Below are 27,930 nucleotides of genomic sequence, written 5' to 3'. Positions count from 1 at the left end.
GTACCAAAAAAGTACCAATTTCTATTGGCTGGGCGAATTGCAAACCACGGCCCGTAAAACTCTGAAAAGTTTTTTGAAGCCGCCATTATATTTGCTGGCATTAGCATTATTAGCATTAGCATTATCCCTAACCCACAAACGGAGAGAGAATAACTTATGGCAACACAAAAAAAACATGGGAGCGGTGGAGATGAGGAGGTGTCGGCGTTCTGGCGATTTACTCTGAAGGCTTCAGTAGAAGCTGCTGGGAGTCCCCAACTCCGGGGACTTCCGGCCGGGGACTTCGGGTGGCAGTATACGCCGTGAAGTGGTTTGCGGCCTGCCAGTAAACCCAAAGCAGAAGCAGCAGAAGAAGAAGAAGTGACGTCAGCGGCTCATTTGCGTAATCTTCCCTCAGGGAAAAGTACTCCGGTGTGAACGCGATTGGTACTTAGTGCCCTGGGGTAATAAGTGCCGGCACTAAGTACGGCAAAGTACTTGGTGTGAAAGCGGCTTATGACACATTATGGCTCATAGGGACAGAGTGGCGCAGTGGGCTGTGCGTCGATCATCAGATCAAGGGTGTCCTTGGGCAAGACACTTCACCTGAATTTCCTGTGGGTACTGTCCACAGTACATGACCGTTACATGTATGAGATGTGTGTAATGTGTATTTGTAAAGCGCTTTGAGCATCTGGAAAAAGCGCTATAATAAATGTAAGGAATTATTATTTTGAAGGATATGCAACCGCTGTTAATAAACTCTCTTTAGCAAGAATTGGCACAACAGTCAAGTCACTAAATGTCACCAGGGCGCATTGTATCCACTGTAGTGCAATCACCGTCGTTTAAGTACACCGGTAAGCTAATATTCATAAAGTCACCGTCAAGTGAATTCGTAAGTTTAAGCATGAAACAGTTGCATTGATGTTTTTTGTGTCTGTATCTCCTCAAAGACCTTTCCTATGAACAGCCCATAAAAGTACAGTGTGACCCAGGTCTTCCCGTTTCCTCTTTTCTACACTACCAATATTATTTCACTCCTCCTCTACTTCACGATGGATCTGCTGTCCCCCTCCTCTCAATCCTCCCTTCCTTCTCCTCTTCAGAGATCTGCAAATGTGTTGTCTGTGGAAGAATGCCTTTCTCTCTCTCATCATTTATTCATCCATCACCTGTCCTGATCACACTTACCCTGAGAAACACTACCAGGCTTCTCAGTTTGCAATCCAGAAGTGATTCAGGATGAACAAATCGGCTCTCATATGACTGACACCATGATGTCTGCATACAGGAAGTCGCTAAGCCTTTCTAAGCCCAGCTGTAGGCTTTTACATCAATTGCAGAGCTGACATTTAGCAAACTATCACAAATATAGAGAGATGTTTTCAGAAGGGGTTTCATCAGTTCTCTGTTAGGAGCCACTCAGGAAGTCTTTACATGAGGGTCAGACAGCAGTTATAATGTGTCTCATGCCTTCATTTCATTAGGTTGTGAGGTTCAAATGGTGATAATACCAGCATAAAAAACATAGGTCAACATATTTGTCCATAGAAGCACTCTGATGTACGTCTTGAAAAGCTTTGAAAGGTTTTCATTGACCCAAGTCTTGCGAGAGTAAACTAAATGTGTATCCCAGATGTCTTTTTCCTTTTTTCCACTAGAGGGCAACGTTTATGTTTGTCTGTTTGCTTGCCTTACCAGAGGAGTGTTGTCTCAAATGCATACAGCATACTAATGTTTAGTATGGAGGGTGAACCTCCAAGCATACAAAAGAAAAAAATATTGGCATGGCTCAAGGCAAAATGTCTCACATCTGGGAAAAACTCCAACTCATTTTGAACAGTAGTAAACCAGCTCGAGCAAAACCTCAGAGGAAAACAAAGAATGCTTAGATTTTTGCAAAAAGTCTGGCTTTTTTTATTATGACTGGATATGGCATTTTAAAGTTGTAGTTTGATTGAATTTGATCTGAAGGCGCCATAGTTATATCATTTTCTTTTAGTATAAACAGTGACGTTTGTAGACGTCCTCTATACAAAGTGCAGAATCAGTTTACTCCAGTGATGCTGAGGAACAGATCACTGATCCCTTCTGCATGAACTGTAACAAAACATTGGAGAAGTACTAGTTTTAACTTTATTTGAAGTACATCGTTGAATAAATACAAATGTCAACCCGTGACCTTAGAGAGCTTAATGTTTTGAATCTACTACTGATATAAGTGTAGTGAATGTATATAATGTGTCACACTGTAGCTGCCCTGATCATGATCTTATGAATGAGGATGCGGCGGGATAGGTTTCAGGTCTCCAAGCAGTTTGTTCCAGAGTAGCAGAACAACTAAAAGCTCCTTCACCAGATCTAGGTCTTATTGTACACAGTTACATCATGAACGGTGTGAGTGGATTGGAGTCAATAAGCAAGTCTGAAGGGCTGTAAATAGGTCTGTATTTGACTGTGAGCCAAAGAAATGTCTAAAGTGCTGCAGTCATTGGCTTGTCTTTGTGTTTGATTCGGATCAGCTGGTTTGTGTTTCCTCTGATATGGAACCTTTGACCTGTAACACGTTCATAAATAGAAATACATTTCCTTATTGTGGTTGAACTGTGGCCACAGTCAAACCGTGTGTATCTTAATGCGACACATTTTGTTTTACTTTTCAAGAGATTTGCCAGTTTTACCAAAAAAAAGACACATTGACAAACACATTTTACAAATCAAATATTTTCCTTTCTGACAGTTCTTGTTATTGTTTTGTGTGTGCGTGTGTGCTCTCAGTGGTTTCAGCAAAGCCTCAGTCTCCAAAGCTGCCAAACCGTCCCTCCAGACTCAGCTCCTTCGTCGAGGTGACTGCAGACGGCCTGAGCAGCGAAACCAAAAAAACCGGCAAACGCAGCGGACACCTCGAGCTGCAGTGGAACGAAGACCTCACCCTGTGAGAACGCACACACAAACACACTGGCATTAGTACAATCCTGTTCTTTTATCGCTTGTAAACTTCTTCGAACAATTGTGCATTCATCCCTCTTTGTTGTTATGCATGTGTACTTATGATGAAAAAGTTCTAAATAAGAATATTCCCCTCTAGTAGAGGTGCTTCATTTTGAAAGTTCTGCTGGATATGCAATGTTTTTTTTTTTTTATGGAAGCTCATTTTAAAACCAGGGGGGTAAAGCAGTTTTGAAGAAATCTGCCTACATGCAGTATTTGTTGTACTTTTGATGAGATGAGTTGATAATGTGTGTGTTGCGGTGTGCTGCGCAGTAATGTGACGCCTCAGAGCCGTCTGGACCTGAAGCTGTGGAGTTGCCACACCCTGAGGAAGGAGCTCCTGGGCAGCGCCACCATCGACCTGCTGGACACACTGCGCACACACCACGGCAAGAGTAAGGACACACAGGAAACTAATGAGAACATATTTTGATGACTTTTCCCCATAGTGTTTAAAATAGCATAACTTAACTTAGTATTTTGATAAACTGGAACAAAAACATGGGACAAGTATGAGTTTGCAGCAATATTATTCATATACATTGGAAAAGAAAGAAAAGTACAGAGAGAACAAGACAAGACTGGAACTGGCAAACAACAGAAGTGGGAAGAAGAGACAGTCATTTAGAACTGTGTGAAAGGGTTTTCTTCTGAAGTCTTTCATCTTTAGCTAGCTGAAGTTTATTTTATTAAAAAAGACCAGGGTGCAAATCTGAAATAAAAAGTAATGTTCATACTATTCCATTTTGTCCATCACCTTTTTACCCTCTTAACAGGAAATACAATTCATCTTTCAGAAAAAAGCTCATCTTCCTACATTTTGAATTCCACCACCAAGGAATACTCTGTTCACAAGTTCTGTACATGCTCTTTTTTGGCTGCTCCAAATATTTCTACATTTATCTCCAAGTTCACAACATTCTGACAAATAGCGAAGTTCAATCTGATGTAAGGTTTTCCATAAAAAAACAAAAACATATAGGAGACTGTGAGCCTCTCCGCTCACACAGGGTTCAAAGAGGGACGGAAAGAGCAAGGTTTGGGTTGAACACAGGCGTTTATTAGCACCAAAACAAAGTACCCACGGGTCCACGGGTTGCAAAACGTTGCCCGTGTGGGATCCTTCACAGGTCCTTTGGCGACCTTCCAGGTTCCCGCCTACTGCAAGACAGACCAGAACCAGGTTACCACATGCTTTTATTCCGATCAGCTGTCTGGCCTCCGGCCGAGCCACTCCCTTCACTCCAGCAGCCGGCGCCCTAACCACACCCCGCTGCCACAGAGACTTGCACATAATGCTCAATGTTAAAAGTCAATGTATTCATCTCACAGCAGTGAAGTCTATATCTGGCTTCCTTTACATTTTCATGTAAAATCAGGTGACCACCAGAAGGCAAATGGCTTAAAAGTGGTTATGTGAAACAGTGGTTCCTCACTTTACGTGTTAAGGAGGATTACTTAAACACTCAACAATGAAATCTGACGGCCCGTGATAATGAGAAAGGCATAGCAAAAGATACACAGGATGTCTTCCGCAATACCACTGCATTTCTGAACCACATTCAGAGAATCCTTTGACTCTGATGAGGTGCAATAGGTCTGCTCTAGTTCATTTTTCAGTACTCTGAATTTGAATTGTTTAAACAGAAACTGCTCAGTAACTGCTTATAACCTGCGAGGTTGAATTAGATCACATCAGTGACTGTGTTCAGGTCTTAGTGTAAATAAAACATTTGATAATATTCTTCAGGAGAATTGCCTCCATTGTGCTTAGCTTCATCACATTAACCCGACTCCTTCAGGTTTCCTTGAAATGGTGACCGACTTGCTTACTGGCTTCACTGACTTTCTGTTTAACCCTTTATTGGAGGAGCTGCAGCAATATACTTACAGGTCCATTTGTTAAACTGCCAAGGGTGCATTTCCCATCGTGTATAACTGCATCAAAGTTTTGATATTGGTGCTCGTACAACATGTGAGTTTTGGTACTGACACTAAAACGATATATTAACTGAACAAAGAACAGTTACAATATTAACATTTGGCATTTTGATAATATAATAAGTTTAATCGGTCTAAGCATTCAGGACCATATTCAGCACTTTCTGTACTTGTAATATTGAACAAGTTAGTCAGTAGCCAACTGGAGAAATGTCACTTCCTGCCACAGAACTTGCTTCTGAACCCACTATGAAGTTATGCCCAACATCCATAAAGATAAAATGTCAGAATCACTGTCAGAATCACTGTGGGTTCACACATTTAACCACCTCCACTCAACCACCTTCCTCCTCCACCATCTCAACCACTCATCCTCTCCCTCTGTTCTCCTCCCCCCTCTAGTGGAGAACGTCCAGCTGAGTCTGGTGCTGCAGACGGAGAACAAAGGCTCGGTTGTAGTGGGAGGCGAGCTCAACGTCTGTCTGGACGGCATGGCTGTTGATCTGGGCACATTGCCCAATGGCAGCGCGGCAGCAGACAGTGAGTCCCGCCTTTTACCGCACACACGCACACACAGTGAAAGTTATAACAGAAATGTAAAGAAAACCTATAGAGCCAATCAAGGCCTTGTGCACCTATTTCACAATAGAAAGGGTCGAAAAAACAACTACAATATTCTCAAAGAAAACACATTTAACAACAACTTCCTCTCAACAGCGTAAACTCGCCTTCAAAATAAAATCATCTAAATAAAACAGGAAGTTAACCTAAATTACATTTAAAGGTCCCATGTCATGCTTTTCCGGTTATTACCCGTCCCCTTGTGTGTTATGAAGGTTTTAATGCATGTAAATGGTCTGCAGAGTCAAAACCCCTCAAAGTACACCCTGTAGCGAGTAAAACTCTAACACAGAAAAGACCTCCCCCAAAACGCCTCGTTGGAGATTTCTCATGTTCTTCCTGGGCATTGTGACGTCTGAGTACCCAGTAGCCACGCCCAGAGCTATGACCAGGCTGATTGGTCCAAATTAACCAATCCACGGACTTCCTCACACACTCAGTGCAGGCAGCTCTGCTGATTTCTCCTCCCTGGCTGCAGGCTGATAACAGACAGTTGGGATCGCGGCAAAATTCTCTCTACAGACCCATTCTCTCTGCAGACCCATTCTCTCTGCAGACCCATTCTCTCTACAGACCCATTCTCTCTGCAGACCCATTCTCTCTGCAGACCCATTCTCTCTGCAGACCCGTTCTCTCTGCAGACCCATTCTCTCTACAGACCCATTCTCTCTACAAACCCATTCTCTCTACAGACCCATTCTCTCTGCAGACCCATTCTCTCTACAAACCCATTCTCTCTACAGACCCATTCTCTCTACAGACCCATTCTCTCTACAGACCCATTCTCTCTACAGACCCATTCTCTCTACAGACCCATTCTCTCTGCAGACCCATTCTCTCTGCAGACCCATTCTCTCTACAGACCCATTCTCTCTGCAGACCCATTCTCTCTGCAGACCCATTCTCTCTGCAGACCCATTCTCTCTGCAGACCCATTCTCTCTACAGACCCATTCTCTCTACAGACCCATTCTCTCTGCAGACCCATTCTCTCTACAGACCCATTCTCTCTGCAGACCCATTCTCTCTGCAGACCCATTCTCTCTACAGACCCATTCTCTCTGCAGACCCATTCTCTCTACAGACCCATTCTCTCTGCAGACCCATTCTCTCTGCAGACCCATTCTCACAGCGTTTATCAACCTTTTTCTTACTCAATATCAAGCCACACTTATTGTTTTTACTTCGGCTGTGACTTTGTGTGTGCTCAGGGTGAGTTTGGCTGTGTTTCGCTGTGTATCGCTAAACAAGGAAACAACACCTCCACGGAGCTCAGCGCGATTCACAACGTCCCGACCAATCAGAGCACACTGTGCTCACAGGGAGGGTGGGGGCTGGAGCTATTGGAGCTACAACGAGCCGTTAAAGGCAGAGAGTGAAATTCAGTGAATACACGTAGTTTACAGAGATGCTGTATGAGAAACCTATGTGAGTTTGGACCTCAACAATGGAATTATGATCAGTGGAAATGGCCATGACATGTCTCCTTTAAGACATACAACTGCAACGAAAGTAAAAAAAACAATGTAATATCCTTTTCAGTTTCACAGAACACAAATTGGGTTATTTACATAATATGTTTACATGATTTTGTTTTGCAATAAAACAACCAGAGAAGCGATCTGCAAGGAAACATTGCACACCGTGGTCCCATCTCGATGTCATCATACTATAATACGATGACTACACGACGGCATTGCGAGACAATCGGGCAGCTTCTTGTTTCCTTCGTATTGTCTTCGTGAGGCGAAAAATGCCCGATGGGGCATGGGGCCGATGATCACACGAAGTAAAGGCGAAGATGACACGATTTGACAAGATGCCCTCACGCTGGCCTTACGAAGGGCAAAATGGACACAGGAATTCAACACGAAAATGAACCTTTGCAAGGTCTTTCGGCAATTTTTTGGCATGCCAAAGATTTTGCCACCGCTCACGAAGTTGCTGCCGGAGCCTGAGAAACTCCACCGGCGGTCATACGATGGCTTAAGATGCCCTCACGAATGGCCCGATGTTGTTACGATCAGAGCCGAATTTGAACATTTCCTTTATCGTGGGTCCATCTGGTGTCAATTTTGGGACAGTGTGACGCGGGCTTAACCGAAACGCAGGCCAAAGCTAACATAAGGACCGGTTTCTTGGCAATTTGGAAAGACCAGGATTTAACTTGTCAGCGAAAATATATTAAAGGTAACATGCTCACACTGTTTTCCAACAGAAGTTTAGACAAGTTATGAGTACAGAATACACAACAATATTACTCCTCCTCTCATTCTTTCCCTTCCTGTTTGCCAACACACACACACACACACACCACACACACACACACACACACACACACACACACACACACACACACACACACACACACACACACACACACACACACGTACACACACACATACACATGTACACACAAGCACACACTTTTCACAGTGTACACCCATATAATGGTTGTTCACAAGTTGCTGAAATAAGGATTGTATTGCCGTATTTTGTAAGAAGAGAATCTTGTTTTGTATGTTATTTCTTGAGGTGAATTTGTTTATAATGTTATTAACAATGAAGGAATTTATGAAATTATTTTATTTGTAATTATTTATTTAAGAAGGGACATTGCACATTAATTAACATGAGCACTTAAGCCATCTTGTAAATGAGCATTGTCCACATCGAGAGGGGTAAAGTTTAACCACACCTTGGAGCGCGTTCTCTCCGCCATCTCCTCCGTGTGTGTGTGTTGCATGCATGTAGCAGAGCGTATGTGTAACTACCCCGCCCCCTCGCACACAGACGGGGAAGAGAGATCTCTCGTCTGGATTGGAAAGATCGAAAATACTAAAAATAATCATAGACGCATTTTGTAGTCTTTTTGCATGTTAGAAACGGAGTTGGCGAAACTAAAACTGCAATATAATGTTTGTGTAGCAATAATACATATGACATATTTGTTTAGATGTCTCCAGTACCGATAAAAAGACCGATAACGTCGGAGCTTAACGGTACCACGGTCTTTAATAATTCAGCCCCGGGGCCCGTTTAATACCGGGGCTCGGTACCCATCCCTACTTGCAACATGCCAGAAGGTTCAACTCTGGACTAGAGCTCTATCTATTGTATAGTATAATATTTAACCACATGCAGTTTTTTGTGTTATTGTTGGGGATGCAGAGTTCACCCCTGAAATTACTAATGGCCTTAGGGGCAGAATTATACTTGTGCATAAAAGGCTGGCGGTGCAGCTGTTCCAGAGGCCATAGCAGCCGTGCCCGTTTCCTGTGCTGAGCTGTGGATGAGCTGAGGTTCATCACTGTTCAGATTCACTGATCAGAGACAGCTCGAGGACTCATGGTCGCTGGAGAAAGAGAAAATGGGCCTGTGATATTTATAACTTCTACAGGAGAGCCAGGAATGTAATCAGAATCAGAATTCCTTTATTTGCCCTGCAAGGGGGACATTTACATGATTACAACAGCAGGAGTAGAGTGCAGAGAATAGACGTGCTTTTAAAACAAAAATTAACTATGCACATGTTATTAATAATAAAAAAACACAAGTAAAAAAAACAAATGGCAGATAAGTAGAGCACTGTAAAAAATGTAGCAGTATAATTTTTATTATAGTATAATATTGCACAAAGTTGTATATTTACTGGCAGTGTTATTGCACATCAGGGGCAGTGTTGGGGAAGTTACTTTTAAAAAGTAGTGTTTGCTCGTTACTCGTTACTTCTTTAAAAAAGTAATCCCTTACTTTACTTAGTTACCCTCCAAGGAAAGTAACTTTGTACGTTACTCGTTACTTTTACGTTACTTTTATGTTGCTCGACTTTGGGCAGAACCCCATCTCTGTTCCTAAATGTGTAGGCTTACATAAAGTTCTACTATGGAGGACATAACAGATATTTATTTTGTGCTCTTTATTATAAAACAAATGCCACAGAGCACTTAACAAAAACATTGGGCTATAGGCGTCAACACCACCACTAAACAATAATATCAAACAATATCAATATAACATCATAATCATTAAGGGTTACAGGCTAGCCCCAAAATAGGTGCAAAGCTAGTGCAAATCATATCAATAGGCTACTAAATAGGCTTGGACTCGAAATATCATCATTTCCCCGGGGATCTTGAGCTACTAGCTTCATGCTAGCATGTTTTCCTTTCAAATGCTTGGTGAGGTTGGCAGTGGAGTTAACGGCAGTGGACACACGTTTCTGGCCAGGGCACAACGTACACCTTACACTCACATTTTCCCCCTTAGTTTCAACAAGTTCGAAGTAATGGGAATACCTCCATCCCTCGAATGTTAGCGTTGGCTGCGCCTGCTTCTCGCTTGCCATCACTGCTCTTCAGTCTTCATGCCACCACCAGCGGCCAGCCTCTATCACGTACAGTGTGGAATGAGAGCTCGTGCCTAATGCGTAATGTTAGAAATTCAAATCAATGTTTTATGGCATAATGTACCTTAAACATACCGACAGTTTAAATGCTATTTTATTCTGGAAAAAAACGGAAGTTCTCAATACCAAGCTTTTATTCTGAAAATCCTTCATGACGACATCCGGGACTACCGTCCATTAGTATCATTAAAGTGGCTATTGATGCCGTTAACATGTATTACATATAAAGTTATGAAAGAGATAAGGAGGAGAAAAGGCATGTGGAAGTAAGCAATGAATGTAAAATGTCAAAATCCTCTGTTTAACGCAATATCGGACACAGAAGAACGAGGGGGGAAGTCTCCTAAGTCACTACAGCTCACAGAGAGGAGGAGCGAACAGCGAGCAAGCGGGAAAGACGAAGGCTTGTGAGCTCTCTTCTCCACGGCCAGCACCTGGGAGAGGAAGCTGCAGCCTTTCTCTCCTGACTGAACAATATCCTGTTTGTAACATTACCGCGCCATATTTTTAATTAAAGTACAATTTGAACCTTCTCAGAGACTCCATTTAGTCTCCTTTTTAAGCTTCTCTCCTGGACGCGAGAACAACGATCACGGTTTACAGTAAGCACACAGCTGAGTAGGCAGTGTCACTGTCAATCGTCCTTGGGAAAAGTAACGTTGCGGCGAATTGAAGAAGAAACTACGTTACCACATTTTCCGTAGTAGCGCGTTACACTACTTTTTACCCGGCAAAAGTAGTTACGTTACTGTTACACCCAACACTGATCAGGGGTATTCCAGTCTGTGTGTGTGGGGGTGTACCATAGTTTGTGGTGGTAGTACAGTCTGAGTGCTGCAGGAAGGAAGGACCTGCTGTACTGTCCTTAGAAGATGTGAAGAAACCAGTTCTCTCCAGGAATCAACTCTTCTCTTCGACATTTTATTAGCAAAATGTATTCATGTTACTTCTAGAAGGACAGAACCATTGTACCTCCTTGTGTTGTGGCATCAGCTGCCTAACCCTCTCACTCCTGATGAGGATTCAGAGAGCATCAGCTGGCCTCTTGTCAGTCTCAACAAATGTCCCTTTGATGGCCCCATGTGGACTCAATCCTGGTGACTGCTCTGGATGATCTGTTTGAGCTTGCATGAAGTCAGCTCAGCAGAATGCAGTTGTGTCTCCATGTGATTATTTTCTTTATCTGCTGTTACGACTCTTGTATATGATCATTTTATCTATTCAGATGTTTTGCTGTTTGTCACTCAACTTTGCAAACTGCTTTTACCTGCAGTCTTCAGGTATTAGAATGATATAGACCCGTTAATGGACATTAACATCATTAATGGATCTGTAGCTGTAGTTTCTCTGCTGCATTGTGTCTAACCAGAGAGCAATAATCCAGCAATTATCCAAGGCTTATGGTCAGCCTATATGTGTATTTTTTATCTCTGCAAAATCTGAGTGTAAGTGGAGACTTTTTACGTTGTTTGAATAGTGTGTGTGAAGCGTTTCTGCCCTGCCAAAAGTAACATGTCAAAAATATTGTCAAAGTAACTTGATACCAGTGCACACATATTGACTATGTACAGCTGCACTGTCGCTACCATGTCGGCTTTCAACACACATTCATAACATTTAAACACTGACATCAGAGAACCCTTGCATGTGCAAATAATACTATTTCCAAAGCAATATAAAATCATTCCATCGTCCTAAGAGGAAGGAAACCCAACATACTTATTGACTGTAGGTCAACAGAACCTTCCTCTTCCAGGCACTATGCTAACATTTACTGTCCTTTATGGTTTGTGTGCAAATACTAGCTGTCTCTTTAATACATATACAGGTATTAAGCTACTCTTAAAATCACAGCAGAATCCATGCATCCATCACCTCCCTGTGTCACACACACACACACACACACACACACACACACACACACACACACACACACACACACACACACACACACACACACACACACACACACAGTAAATGTCACAGACAAAGACACACCTGAGGGCTACAGCACCGATACACATGTTTATGATATCTGGAGTATGTGACACTGTTTGGAAAGAAATACCTGGGATGAGTTTAAATACAACAACAAACCACATGACGGTCAGTCAGCGGCAGACACACAGGGTCTCAGTGTGCATCATGAACACTCTCTGACTGGTTCACAAACACATTTCCTCACTGTGGATTCAACAGGCTGAAGCAGCAGAGCCTACAGTGTGTTCTGCTGAATGGACACGGGGCCCCGGCCTGGCCCCGTATGGGCCGTATAAATGTGTGTCTTTGTGGCTGGTCAGATGTGAGGAGAGGTTAACAGGAAGTGTATTATGAGTGTGTGTGCAAGCTATTGTACCACAAGCAGGGTTGGGAGGGTCACTTTGCAAATGTAATCTGTTACTAAAACTATTTACAAGTAAAAGAATTCATCAGTATCACAATTTAAAAGTTATGTAACCTGATTACTTTCCGTGACTTTTGGATTGCCTTAATATCAAATGCAATGCAAGAAAAGAGACAATAAATAACAATTTGATGTAGTGAATGTAACAATGTACATTTTGATAACACTTTAATGCATCAATAATTATAATCAAAACATATCTCATTATTCTGGAATGGACCAATCTGCACAACGACTACTTTTACTTTTGGTTCTTTAAGTATATTTTGATGATAATACTTTTCTACTTTTACTTTTTAACATTTTGAATGCAGGACTTTAACTGAACCAGAGTATTCCTACACTCTGGTACTTCTACTTTTACTCAAGTACAAGATCTGAGTACTTCACCCACCTCTGGAGACCATGGCCCATTTTTTAGAGTTCCCTGAAAACGCTATACGCACATAATCACACACATAAGGCCTGCTTTTGTCTCATTTGTTTTTGAGAATTGCGTAATTTAGCCTCATTGCCTGCAGCACCGTAGTACAATCGCCTCCTGTGTACCCGAAGCAGTGTGAATAGTAGCAAGGGGGGGTTTCTTCCTCTGGTGTGTGTGCATTTTCTAGGCTCTCAGCATGATATGGACAACGAACAAATAAAGAGGGCTGGAAATTATGGTTTATTAATTATGTATTTACTCATTTGCTGATTTAAAAGGTATGTTTTGTCCGTTAAAGGAATAAATATTGTTTGTGCTGTGCAGATAAAAAAAAAAAAAAGGAGGCAGATGTCAGAAGTAAAACCTGTTTCCTATTTTAGCAAATTGGTTTAAAACTATTATTTTGTCAGGTTGAGACACTTGTCTTTTTATGTGTGTGTTTTATGGGTCTCATGAGTGTGTATATGCAAGCGTGTGTACATGTGTTTTGCATTCTGCAATGTGTGTGCAGGCATATGTGGGCTGCTTGAATATATAAAGGTGGAAGTGTGTTGCCTTCTGGTGGTGTTAAGGAGCTCTGTGTTCTCGCTGTGAACGCACCTCTGTTACATTGGACGTTTTACTCATTTCCCCTGGCAGCTTTTCTGACACGTGTACACACACACACACACACACACACACACACTCACACTCACACTCACACTCACACTCACACACTCTCACAAGGGCACACATAGCAGCTTTAATGGACAAATCCTTGTATTGAAAGATGGGAGGAAACAGAAGCCAGAACGATTTACATTTTGGGAATACTGGAACACTTTGTAAATGTTCGATTCGTACAAACTTTTACAAATAGTCAACTTCCAATCCCACAGAAAAAGAAGCCACATGTAAACCCGCAGCAAAGACAAAGACTCACACTCATCATCGGCTCTTCATGCTGGTTTTCTACATTAACAGGCTGTATGTGCCAGAGAACTGTAACTAACTTTTCCACAACTACTACCTCCTCAAATCTCTGCGCTACATTTCTTCGGCCTTCAAAAATATTTCTGAATATCCCCAGTCAGCAAAAACATTGCAAATCCTGGCACATTACATCCTCTATACTCGGACCATGCCATTTTTACTTTGGGATATCTTGCAATCCGTGGAAGAGAAGAAAGTTGATTGGTTATTTAGTGTCATCTAGAGAGAGGCACAGACTAGAAATCCAATCTGAAACATTCTGCTGTTTTTTTCTTACCTCCAACTACATCCATCCACACTGGTTTGGACATACCTTTAACAATGATTGATTGATTTGGTTGCTTCTTTCATGAACTGATAAGTTTGAAAGCCTCACCTTAGGCATTTTTATTGAATCTTCTATTGGCTAAATGATCAATTGATTCATCAAAAGTGGTTTGCAGCAGATTAATAGATGATACAAATAATGATTGCTACAGTCCTAACTGAACATGTAAATGAGAGGTGTTCCCTTTCATAGCATACATTAAATCTGTCACTGTTGTATTTAGAGAACTGGGGTTACACAAATAACCCAAAGTTCCATAGTAGCTGCTGGACTGAAATGAGCCCGCTGCTATCTCTGCTTTAGTTTAGTTGCTAAGATGTTTTTGAGAAGAAAGTGGCTAACTATACATTTTTAGTTTCTTGAAACACCTACACACTTATGTGAATGCGCACAAACGCACACCAGACCAGTAATTAGACCCGAGGCATTAAAAGTGAGGGTGGGGTGGGGGGGGGGGTTGAACTCGGTGAGCAGGCTATGACACAATAGTTTCTCTTCTAGACCAATGTTTATTTTGCTGTATGTCCATCGGGTATGCGCACAAGAAACCCTTTCATAGCCTGTGTGGGTGTGTCTGAGAGAGAAATGACCTGTTTGCTTCTCTTTAGATAGCAGGATGTGTGTGTGTATAAATGTGGATACTGTTTGAGGTTGTGATGCCTGCAGCGTGAGTGTGTTCCACATAGGACTGGACTGTGTTTGTGTGTGTGGAAAGGAGAAAGTGAGTGTTAATGAAAAGCATGTTATAGGCCTGTGGTTTTCAGTCACAGTTAGGACCCAGTATAGTCACACATTCCCTCACACCACCAAGACCGCACACACACACACACACACACACACACACACACACACACACACACACACACACACGGCTGAATGGCCTTTATTAAACCACTAACTCAATCAATCAATGTTTATTTATAGCCCAATATCACAAATGTTACATTTATCTCAGTGGACTTCACAGTGTGTACAGAATATCAGTATGACAATACGACACCCTCTGTCCTTAGACCCTCACATCGTACAAGGAAACACTTCCAGAGAAAACCCACAGTTTAAAGAGAAAAATGGGAGAAACCTCAGGGAGAGCAACAGAGGAGGGATCCCTCTCCCAGGACGGACAGACGTGCAATAGATGCCGTGTGTAAATTGAAAAGATAATACATTTGCAACATAGGTAGTCCAAAATTTCCAAATGTTTGGAAATGCATGTGTGTATAATCGGAAGATTAATCCACGAGGATATCCATCCAGGACCTGTGATCCAGGACCACAGCCACGACTCAAGATCCAGGGCTCGCGATGCAGGACACAGGACCGCAGGATCATCCATGTCTCCGGATCCCGGCGTATATAAACACCAAAAAGAAAGACATTTTTGAGAGGAACGGAAAATTAGAAATAGGTCTATAGTTGGCTAAAACCTCTGGATCGAGGTTGTGCTTTTTAAGAAGCGGTTTTATCACTGCTACTTTGAATGATTGTGGAACATAGCCTGATAATAAAGACATATTCATAATATGTAATAAAGAAGTGCTAATTAATGGAAAAACTTCCTTCAACAGCTTAGTTGGAATTGGGTCTAACTTGCACGTTGATGGTTTAGAAGAGAGAATCATTGAATTTAATTGTTCAAGGTTTATGGCTGAAAAGCATTCTAGTTTACTATCTAGTGTAATATTAGAGCTTACGTTTCCGGGAGCTGTTGATAACACTATACTGGTCAAAGGCAAGAGGTCATTAATTTTGTTTCTAAGAGTAACAATGTTATCGTTAAAAAAGCACATAAAATCATTACTACTGAGTGCTATGGGAATAGAAGGCTCAATCGAGCTGTGGCTCTCTGTCAGCCTGGCTACAGTGCTGAAAAGAAATCTTGCATTATTCTTATTCTCATCTATTAATGAAGAGTAGTAGGCTGCTCTCGCTTTACGCAGTGCTTTCTTATATTCATTGAGAGTAATATGCCAAATTAAACGAGATTCTTCAAGTTTAGTGGAACGCCATATCCTTTCAAGTTGTCTCGACTTTTGCTTTATTTTGCGGGTTTCGGCATTATGCCATGGAGCTAGTCTATGTTGTTTTATTTTCTTCTTTTTCAAAGGAGCAACAGAGTCTAATTTTATTCGCAGCGCATCTGTAGCACTATCAACAACATGATCAATTTGGGGTGGTGTACATTTTGTATAAGTTTCCTCCCCTACATGCAGACATGCTATCAAGTTAAGTATTGGTGGAATCTCTTCCTTAAATGTGGCTATAGCACTAACAGATAGGTTTCTGCTGCAGGAGCTTTTGACTAATGCTTTGTAGTCTAGTAACAGTACTTCAAAAGTTACTAAGAAATGGTCGGATAAAGCAGGATTATGCGGTTCGACTAATAGTTGCTCAATTTCAATACCATAAGTCAGAACAAGGTCGAGAGTGTGATTATAGCAGTGGGTTGGTTTATTTACACTCTGACAAAAACCAACAGAATCTAATATAGAGTTAAATGCAACAGTAAGGCTATTTTTATCGTCGTCAACATGAATATTAAAGTCACCTACGATAATTACTTTATCTGTTTTAAGTACCAAAGTTGATAAAAACTCAGAGAATTCTGATAGGAATTCTGAATAAGGACCTCGTGCACGGTACACTGTAACAAATAAGATTGGCTGCAAAGTTTTCCAGGTCGGATGCGTAAGACTAAAAACAAGGCTTTCAAAGGAGGTATAATTTAATTTTGGTTTAGTATTGATAAGCAGAGGTGGGACCAAGTCATTGTTTTGCAAGTCCGAGTCAAGTCTCAAGTCTTTGCGCTCAAGTTCAAGTCAAGTCCAAGTCCTAAACTTTGACAAAACGAGTCATAAACAAGTCATTATGTGTTTTTCACCAAATGTAATGACATCGATCAACAGAATAATACTTAATAATCAAACTGCTCTTTATTAGTCACATTAATAATGTAATAATCCATTTTCTCTCTGCTGGTAAAGTAACGTGTGTTTTTCTAATTTAAGAGAGATCAGTAAGTTCTGTTTTTTTTGCAGAGATACTGCAATCTGACAGACCCAGCCTGAGGAGGACACAGAGTGAGGAGTCCCCGGGTACACCTGGATCTCACAACAGGTCAACACACACACACACACACACACATACATACATACATACATACATACATACATACATACATACATACATATATATATACATACATACATACATATATATATATATATACATTTATTTTTATTTTTATTAAGCTTCATGTAATCTGTTACTCCCCAAGCCTAGCCTTATGGACAATACTGAGGCTGTATAACCTTTAGAATGATTCATTACTGCAATACTAATTTTACTTAAAGGTGGGGTAGGTCATTTTGGAGAAACCAGCTTGAGTGCGCTAGAATTTGAAAATACACAGCCGGAAAAAATCTGCCACTTCCTTCCAGAGCCCCTCCTCCAACACACACGAACACGCACATGACCAATGAGGGCACGAGATAAGTTTGTGCCCAGATGGAAGGCTGACAGGCAGGTAGGCCATCCAGTTACTTTAGCCGGGCCGGCTCAGATGATTGGTCGTGCTTTTTACAGCACCACGGCTTGAATGAATTTTTTTATGGATTTTTTGTCAAAGCACTTCAGATATTCATTGCTATCGGGATGTTAAGAGCATTCTATGTAATATAACAAAAAGTGTATCTCGAGCCGGTTTCTCAAACTTACCTACCCCACCTTTAATGAATGTATGTACATTTTTATATATTTATAAAATATGCTAATTTCTACTTCTTGTGTTGATATAAGGCAAGTTTATTTATATAGCACTTTTCAACACAAGGCAATTCAAAGTGCTTTACAAAAAATGAAAGACATTAAGAAAATGGTATTTAAAATCAGTCATTAAAAAGAAAAGCTAATAAAATAAACATTAAAAGAAAAAAATACATGGATAAAAGTTACAGTGCAGTCTAAGTTCAATTAAACATTAAAATAAAAAGTACATGGATAAAAGTTACAGTGCAGTCTAAGATATGAATAGTTCAATTAAAAGCAGCGACAAAAAGAAAAGTCTTCAGCCTGGATTTAAAAGTAGTAAGAGTTGCAGCGGACCTGCAGGTTTCTGGGAGTTTGTTCCAGATATTTGGAGCATAATAACTGAACGCTGCTTTACCATGTTTAGTTCTGACTCTGGGGACAGGAAGCTGACCAGTCCCTGAAGACCTGAGAGATCTGGATGGTTCATAATTTAGCAGGAGGTCAGAAATGTATTTTGGGCCTAAACCATTCAGTGCTTTATAAACCAGAAGCAGTATTTTGAAATCTATTCTTTGATACACATATAAAACATTTGTTTTATTTTATCTTTTTGTTACACACTATTAGCTTTAACTTCTTATGTCTATATAAATATTTCTATTCTGTTTCATTATTTTTTATTCTGAAAAGGTGCATCTGACACAAACCCAAATGTTCATATTTCTTTGTCATCTCTCTCTTATGCCTCATCCCACTTCCCAACTTCCCCCCATCCCTCATGTTGCCTTTCTTCATCTTCTTCTTTTCTTTCTCTTTTGCAGGAGTAACAGGCACTCAGTGGGAGGAACACAGGGCAGCTCCCCAGGGGGCCCCAGGGGGGGCTCTCTGACCAACGGGGAGCTAAGTGAGGAGCAGACCCCTGGCCCGGGCTCAGTGGTTCACCGTCGCTCCTCCAAAAGTCACGGGAGCCCAGGATGCAGCGCAGGTACAGTTACACTCTAGATGTTTACACTCCACACTCTAACTTCAGGTTGACTCAGACTGGAAGCGCTGATTTTAATTGTGGAATGTGGAAAGATGCTGCTGATAAATATTTATGAAGATATCCTGTATCTGAGTTGAAACAATTTTATTATCTTTCTCTCTTTTGCTCTAACACTTTCTTTTTTGAACATACAATACACTATACACCACATCAACACAATCACATTTCTGCAGTTGGTTGTGATTTCTGTAGTTGTCTTGTATAAGGGTATACATTTTTAATAAGAAAAAACTTAACTGTTTGGGTTGTGAACTGGATCCAAACCAGAGCCAATGGGTTCTGACCATGACGTATGACGAGAACTGGATACAGCGTTGGAGGCAGGGCCCTATTCAAGTGTTTGTGCTGGGTAGTTGATTTAGCCAAATAAAAGTATCTCTTTCCTAATTTAAAGGGGACCTATCATGCAAAATGCACTCTTGTACGTCTTTTATACATGAATATGTGTCCCCGGTGTGTCAGAAAATACAACCCTCTCTATTTTCCTCCATACCCAAATCTCTAAAAAAGGGGCTGCAACGGATCTGATACAGACTGATCCAGATTTGAACACTGTCCTGACGTCAGGACGGTGGTGCTACGGCTATTGGTCAATTCTCCACCTATCAGGGGAATGAGAGGTTGGGCCACGGCCGGCCATTGCCGCTCGAAAGCGCTGGAGACGCTGTAGTACATATGCCAGGCCTGTAAGTGGCGCTGTAGTCTGCCACAAAAGCAGCGAAGAAGACTTCCCTTGCATGGTTGCCATGGTTGCCATGGTTGCCCTTCTGTTTATTCTCCGCTGTGGCTCTTTTTCTCCCTCCCCGAGGCAAGCGTTTGTGCCTCCTGTTTTAAAACAAATGAATAATGACTATATAATCATATGTAAGGGATAATGTGCAGCGACGCGGTCATTATGGGGAAAAGAACATCGACAGGCTGATCATGAGCCCGACGCAAAGCTAAGAAATATAGTCCGTTGTTACTGTTTGAACTAACGTAGCAGTGGCAGGAACTGCTTCGATAGCGTTTTTTGAGGAGCTTTTTGATTACAGATTTGAAAACATCGTTGCTTGCTTTAAAAGTAGCACAATTCATTATGTCAAACCTTGGAAAGTATCTAGATATCCCTGCCCTGATGCCAAAGTAACTGGCAACTGAATATGTATCGCCGTTTGATGTCTATGTCTGGACCGCTGCGTAAAAAGGAGGGTTTCTGCCCCATTACTTCTCTTCTTACTTCTATAAGAATAAAACACGGAGGACGGAGATCTCTTTTTCTCCCCCTCTTCTCCCCGCTGCAGCCTAGCAGCTGATCTCAGAGCACGCTCCCCTCTCCTGCAGGGGGGCGTGGTCAGCTGCAGCTCACAGAATCAGCCCCTGCAAAAACAGCACTGGAAAGAGCAAATAGAGCGAAATGAGGCATGGCTAAAATGCAGGATCTGTTTGGTGTTTTGAAAAAAAAACTATATTTATATACTTTATATAGGTATGGACCTACAATATATTGTTCAAATATAGCATGATAGGTCACCTTTAAATTTAAAGAGTCATGGTTGTGTGAATCAACCCCATGAAAATATTCCTAGCTAGATAAGAGGTTCGGTTGTTTAAAGATCTGCTAACACTGAGCAGGCTTCTGCCTTGGCCTCTATAACCAGGGGTGCACATAACTTTTTTGCCCTGGTTCTCAAAGGAGCACCTGGAGATGTTGCTTGGTGCTCATCCTTAAAATGAAATAAACCGTAACTTTTGAGGGGGTCTTGACTTTATTTGCCAGACACACGGCACTGAACACAAATGCAGAGGTGAACACAGAACACACATGCAGAGGTGAACACAAGACAACATTAGCACGACCAGTAATCCTACAAGCTGTCATCACTACCCTCCTGACTGTTCTCCTCACTGTCTTCCTCTCTGTCAGACATGGTAGCTGATGATGTAGGCCTACTACTTTCTCTCTGGTTGAGTCTGCAATTAGCTGCTTGCATCCACAAGTCAACAGCTGGTTTTGGGTCGAAAGTCTCTGTTGTCATCTTAAACAAGTGGATGTAATCAAATAAGTATGTGAACATAACCAATAACCTACCATAGCCAATAACAAATTAATGTAACTTATTTTATTTTTGTTCATATCTTATTTTACCTTAACATTTATTTATTTATGCATTTTTTTAATTTTTCCAGTTTTAAAGGATATTATTGGTTACTGTCCTATAGTATACATTGGAATGATTTCAAACCTGTTTATCCCAATAATTATAAAGGAGTGCCTTGGAAATATGTGTTTACATAAATTGTGATCAAAACGTTTGAGACCCACTGAGATAACTTAGACTAAAGTGAACTATCTAAACACTCAGTCCTTTACCTCACTGAGCTGTAGTTATCAGCCTCTCAGTATGACTGGAGAGGACTCTCCCTCCACATTATTGTAGAAACATCTTCTTCTTCCGTTAGAGCAGCTAGCACCAGATGCTAATAACAACAGCGCCGGAACCGGTGCACCCTCCCTCTCTCCCACGCTCACTCGCACTTTGGCTGTGAGCTGCGGGCGCCAGATAAGCCAACATCCCCCATTTTCATCACTTACAGCGCCTATCATACAGGGCAAATGAAACGTGTAACCGGGGTGAAAAGGGTGTTACATTTACTTAATTATGAATATTGTTACATCAAGGCCGAAAATTAGGATGAGCCCCAACGGTCAAAATGTTTTTTTCCCTCCCAGAGCTGCCAGCGCAGCGCCTCCACATATCTGGCGCCCTAGGCGAACATCTATAACGCCAGTGCTACGGGCCGACCCTGAGTTCATATGCAACTCGCAAATATCTTTCTCTCTCTCCTCTCTTCTCTCTTCTCTCTCCTCTCTTTTCTCTTCTCTCTCTCCTCTCTCAATGTTGGTACGCAAATGCGCCTTTTTTCAAATGACCCGGTGCTCTTTTTTTGGCGGAGGTGCGCATGCGCACCTGCGCACCAGTTATGTGCAGGCCTGTCTATAACAATATATCTGTTAAAGCTCACTACATTCTAGCATTTTTTTTAGCAGCCAACTTTGATGAGCTTCTCAGTAGCACATGAATACAGTGTTACACTACTACTATGACTAAAGAAAACAATCTACACTCTTCCTCCTGATTTGGTTTGAGCATTCTCTATAACCAGGTAACATGAACTCTTTCCTCCCCTCTCAGACAAAGTGGAGTTGACGTCTAACGGGCTGGAGAGCAGTCGTGGGGGTGTGGCACATCTCACCCCTCCTCCCCCCTCTCCGTCGGGCCGATCCCCGGCTGCCAGCAGCAGCAGCAGCAGCCCCTCTCCGGGTCAGGACGCTCTGGGACCGGCCCCGCCCACAGAGCCCGGCCCTAACCCCCCCCCCAACACAGAGCAGGCCAGCAACAGCAGCACGGAGCCCTCCACAGAGACACTGCCCACAGGGTAAGATCATTTGGGGACAAAGACAAAGTAACAGCTAGCTTCTTAATGAACCTCGAGCAGGCCCTTTAGCACAGTCATTGTGAAATTTATAAATACGCATAAGATGAATCAAAACGTCATGGAAAAACTTTGATCAGCCTCCAGAGGGATTTTCTCTCCCACATGCGCTCATAAGATATCTTACGGCAGGGGTGGGGAACCTTTTTCCTCTCAAGGGCCATTTCAATTTTTTCAACATCCTCCGAGGGCCGTACAAATGATTGACCTCTTCTTAAAAAATATTACAATCACAGCCCATTCATTTCACCTTTCTTTCATGCTGTGCAAAGAAAAAGCAACCTCTTAATCCAGATATCTGGCCATGACTCACGCATGCATTCACGTGCACAGTTGTGGCATGACCACCACAACAGAAAGATATGGACACAAGATGTGTGCAAATGTATTTAGTTTCCTATCCATGTGAACATGATTTAAGTAGGGGGGGGGGGGACCTAACCTCATCTAGGGGGGTCCGGGGGCATGCTCCCCCGGGAAGATTTTTTTTTAAATGTTGAAGTTAAAAGCAACAATCTGGTGCACTTTGAGAGCAACAATAGGAGATCAATGGATACATCTCTCAACACCCAGATGAAACACAACTGTAAGCAGATTTTATTTTTCTTTATGGATATTTTACAAATCACTCCCCTTTCAAACTGTATTCTTGTTTATTAATAATTTTTACTGTCATATAGTATTTTATACCTGTTTACTTTATTCTCTTATTTTGTTATAACTATAATGATCATATAAAGATGTGCCTTTACCTCACTGGTTGTAGAAAAAGCTTCTTATATTCGTTAGCATAGCTAGCTAACCAGATGCTAATAACAACAAAGTTATTGACTGAATGATCAGTGTGACAGATGAACAGATCGCCACTGGGCTTACAACTAAGACACAGCCACGCAAAAACTGCAGTATGTTTATGCTCTTTATGGGTACTGCAATTTTTGGAAGTGCCGGAGCGACGTTCTGGTGCTCTCAGTCAGAACTACACCCCTGTCAGACGAGACATATACCACGTGATGACACATTAGGCTTGTGTTGTGTTCAAGGACCCTGACAGGAAAAACAGGCACTCACTTGTTTAATTATTTTGCGGTCTAGATTTCTTTAATTTTTTTGCGTGTGTTTATAAATTACCTCGAGGGCCATACCAAATGGTCTCGCGGGCCGTACACGGCCCGGGGGCCGGAGGTTCCCCACCCCTGTCTTATGGAATAGATACCGTAAAATGTGAATTGTGTCTCTCTCACTCTCACTCTCTCTCCCTCTCTCTTCAGCTGGGAGCAGAGGGTGTTGCCTCATGGCAGAGTGTACTACGTCGACCACAACACCAAAACCACAACCTGGGAGAGACCATTGCCACCAGGGTACGCCTGTTACATTTTTACATGTGTTTTTTTTATCGATACATTGATTTGTTTTTCCACACATTACAGTAAGCCCATGTTAGGCTGACCAATAAGCTCGGCTTAACATCAGATATTTTTCAGCACAAAAATCTCTCCAACCTGATAATTATTTTCCAGCACAAAACTTGGATTTCTCAATATCATGCCACAAATAAGGAAATTAGATGGATTGCCTTCAATTTGTAAAAATTCCATAAGCCCTTTAAGAAGAGCTTGTTATTAACTGCTTGGATAAATTGAGGGATTCATATTTTTTACAGTTACTTCAGCAACATAAATACTGTTGTTAGTCTGAATGTTAAAAGCCTTAGTTTTTATTAGCTTTGGGAGTATTTTTGTATGTTTATACAACACAAATAATGTATTTGTTAGATAAGGAAAGAATCAGATTTCAGCGTTTCCATTTAAATGTATTGAATTATCCTCCAAATTGAACAGATCGAATGCAGAGAATAAAGAGAGCCTTCTTGTTTCTTGTTTATTTTAAAAAGGGATATGTTCTCGGTTATACAGTAACCAAACACATTGTAATTGGTCATAAATCACCCAGTGTGACCACAGTGTTTGTGTGCGAAGGCATCATAAGGAGAACACAGTTTTCTGCCTCTCTTTGTAGAGAGCAGTCGAGGAACACAGGCCGTCTCTTTTATGACATCTAAACATTATTTATTGATGTTCAATGAGTGTGTGTGATACTGGGTGACAGAGAAAAAGGAGAGGCTGCTTTTTGAAAAAGGTGTCCCCCCCCCCATTCGCCAAACTTCACTTCTCATCTCAGTTTTTCCACACAAGGAACGAGAGGGGGCCCGGAGAACAAAAGTCCTTTCTTAGAGCCACATGGACCTTCATCCACCACGCTGCTGGCTGCTGGCCGCGTGGCCCTTCAGAGGGTCAATTAGCAAGCTAATGCCGGGCTCTAGATGCACACACCAGGAACAGTTTAGAGGCAGGGTGGGGGTTGTTAGGCAATCGAGGTTTGGGAGCTGAAATAATGAAAGCCAGACTGAGGAGAGCTCCTTAGTCTATTTATCAAACGTGATACAGCACCAGAGACCGAAGAAGTACTCAGATCCTTTACTTAAGAAGAAGTACAAACACTATGGTCTTAAAATACTCCATTACAAGTAAAATCCTTAATACAAAATGTTACTTTAGTAGAATATTAACCTAAATATACTAACAGTATCAAAAGTAAAATTTATAAATATGCACAGTGGCTTTTTTCCTTTAATATAATATTAGATTGTACAGATTTTCCGCTCCCTACATATGTCAGAGCATTTTTATGTTTGCAATGTGGAGCCAACTTTTAGATAGTAAAAAGTACTGGGTTGTGTTTTTGTGTGTTGGTAGTGCAGTACAGCATCAAATCACATAAGAAAAGCCTTTTTTTTGGTAAAAGGAAACTAGTAGCTATGAGTGTTAAATACATTTACTGGAGTTTAAGTATATAGTAGCATAATATTTATTTTAGCAAACGCCAGTTTTTAAATCAGTGCTATATTCCAGACTGGCACATCTGCAAAAGCAAACTGTCAATCATCCGAACAAAGAGTAAAACACACTGCAAACGGCCCCTTCACTGCAGTACACTATAATGTACTTTCATTTTGACAGAGATAACTGACAGCTAACGTGAAGAAATGGGCAGTATTGTGTCTGAAACCACAGAACAGAAACATTTAATAAGAGAAATAAGAACAGGAAACTGAGGCTACAATCTGCATAGGCTCACCAAAACTGGACATAGAAGATTGAAAAAACGTTGCCTGGTCTGATGAGTCTCAATTTCTGCTGTGACATTCGGAGGGTAGATTCAGAATTTGTCGTAAACAACATGAAAGCATGGAAATATATAATATCATATATATAATATCTTATAATAAATCACTGGATTTTGATTATTGATGCTTGAATTTGTTCTTACAGCTGTAAAGGAGGAGCTTATTTTAAGTACTTTGCTTTACCTGCTGCTGCATATCTTGACCTTAATACATACAGTATGTCATGTTTCACATTAACATTTTAATCTGTAAAATAATTTGCTAATAAAGTTGTTGAATAATAAAAAGTGCAATTTGCCTTTCAAACTGTAGAGAAGTAGAAATATAAAGTAGCGTAAATTAAAAATGCTCAGATAAAGTACCTCAAAATAGTACTTAAGTAGAGTACTTAGCCACGTTCACACCGCAGTACTTTTCCCACTTTAGTTCCGATATAGTTCCGAAATGTCGCATTCACACCAAAAAGAGCCGGAACTAAAATTAAATAATAATAATAATACATTTTATTTTTAGGCGCCTTTCATGACACCCAAGGACACCGTACGATTTGTTTAAAAAAATAAAAATAAAATAAACGCTAATAGACAACAGAACATGATAAAAACACAAACAGGAAATGATGGAGGAGACAGTCAAGTGGACACAAAATAAACATATAATGGGGAGCACTACAGTGAGTAAGCAGATTTGAACAGGTGGGTTTTTAATTGGGATTTGAATATGGTGATTGTGTCTGACTGTTGGATGTGCGGGGGGAGGGAGTTCCAGAGTCTGGGAGCAGTGCAGCTAAAAGCCCGAGCACCCATGGTGACGAGGCGTGGGGTGGGGACGGTCAACAGACCAGCAGAGGAGGAGCGGAGGGAGCGAGAGGGGGTGTACTCCTGAAGAAGGTCAGCCAGATAGGGGGGGGGGGGGGCAGGTTATGTAGGGCTTTGTAAGTGAGCAGTAGGTTTTTGAAGTTGATACGGGATTGAACAGGGAGCCAGTGGAGTTGGATGAGGATGGGGGTGATGTGTTCGGAGGCCTTGGTGCCGGTGATGATCCGGGCTGCGGAGTTCTGTATGATTTGTAGTTTATTGATGAGCTTGGTGGGTATGCCTGAGAGGATGGCGTTACAGTAGTCGATGCGGGACGTGACAAATGCATTGACCAGGACTTCAGTGTTTGATTGAGAAAGTGATGGGCGGAGTCTGGAGATGTTGCGTATGTGGAAGAAGGCAGTCCGGGTGATGTTATTTATGTGAGGTGAAAATGAGAGGGAGCTGTCCAGGATGACACCAAGGCTCTTAACTTGGCCAGAGAAGGGGATGGAGTAGCCATCAATGATCAGGTTGGAGGAAGGGGATAATTGTTAATCAGAACCTTTTTTACCCCCTTTTCCGTCACGCTAGAGAGCAGGTACTTTCATGGGAGAAAAAGGTTCCTATGTCTGAGTTCCGGCTCTTTTTGGTGTGAACGCAACATTTCAGAACTATATCGGAATTAAAGTGGGAAAAGTACTGCGGTGTGAACGTGCCTATAGAGATCTTAGTAATGCCACTGGCAAGCACTGCCATGCCATTAGCACATCATCTCATACAGCAAACACAACATGAGTGATTATAAACACAGAATTGTTCATTGTTATTATCCTTCTTGTTGTATGCTAATGTTAATGCACAATATAGATGCTAACCCCTTAGACAAATACTTTGAGTTACCAGTGGACATGATTGGTACACTAATGAGGTTTGGCCCTTCCAACTGCAACGTCCCTGGTTTGAATCACACGTCATTTTCATCTGAAGACAAACCCATGCCAAGGGCCACACGCTCGACCTGGTCATCACAAACTCCGCCCCCATCAGCAATCTGCTAGTATATGACCTGGGGGTGTCTGACCACAAGACCATCTCAATGGAGATGTCTTTCCAGTCCCCACTCAGCAAACCCAAGTGCAAAATCCACTTCAGGAACCTGAGGAACATCAACCCGGACACCATGACCTTGGACCTCCAGCATCTCTCTTCCGCCAACTTCTTATCAGTAAATGAGTCAGTGGAATGTTACAACCAGTCCCTCAACAGTCTCCTTGATCTGCACACCTCTCTCAAAACCAGGATGGTCACCTTTGCCCCTTGGTACACTGGCGAGCTGCGGAGAATGAAGACAGCTGGGCATGTCCTTGAGCGGCGGCTCAAGGCCTCAGGACTCACTGTTCACCAGTCAGCCTATCGTGAACACCAGAAGGCCTACGCACAGTCCCTCAGAGATGCACGGTCCCAGTACTACTCCTCCATCATCAACAACAGTACTGGAAACTCCAAGCAACTCTTCTCCACCATCAACCACCTCCTCAAACCCCAAAGTCCACTACACTCCGACTCCACTGAGAAGCAGTGTAGCAACTTCGCCGCCTTCT

General features: G+C 41.8%; 1 protein-coding gene across 4 annotated transcripts in view; it reads left to right on the top strand.

Moving 5' to 3' along the window:
- wwp2 (WW domain containing E3 ubiquitin protein ligase 2) overlaps nucleotides 1-27,930 on the top strand; it is a 77,408-nt gene that overhangs the window by 3,509 nt on the left and 45,969 nt on the right. For all 4 annotated transcript variants that reach the window (XM_034227061.1, XM_034227058.1, XM_034227059.1 and 1 more), the window contains 7 exons: nucleotides 2,761-2,917; nucleotides 3,247-3,368; nucleotides 5,317-5,454; nucleotides 17,109-17,187; nucleotides 18,642-18,805; nucleotides 22,042-22,285; nucleotides 23,614-23,703. In XM_034227061.1, the coding sequence (XP_034082952.1) occupies nucleotides 2,761-2,917; nucleotides 3,247-3,368; nucleotides 5,317-5,454; nucleotides 17,109-17,187; nucleotides 18,642-18,805; nucleotides 22,042-22,285; nucleotides 23,614-23,703 (994 nt within the window). The remainder of the gene's footprint in view (nucleotides 1-2,760; nucleotides 2,918-3,246; nucleotides 3,369-5,316; nucleotides 5,455-17,108; nucleotides 17,188-18,641; nucleotides 18,806-22,041; nucleotides 22,286-23,613; nucleotides 23,704-27,930) is intronic.

The sequence above is a fragment of the Gymnodraco acuticeps genome, unplaced genomic scaffold, assembly GCF_902827175.1.
Source record: "Gymnodraco acuticeps unplaced genomic scaffold, fGymAcu1.1, whole genome shotgun sequence".
NCBI lineage: Eukaryota > Metazoa > Chordata > Actinopteri > Perciformes > Bathydraconidae > Gymnodraco > Gymnodraco acuticeps.
The sequence above is the reverse complement of the archived record's forward strand: the minus strand, read 5'-3'. Positions and strand labels throughout refer to the sequence as shown.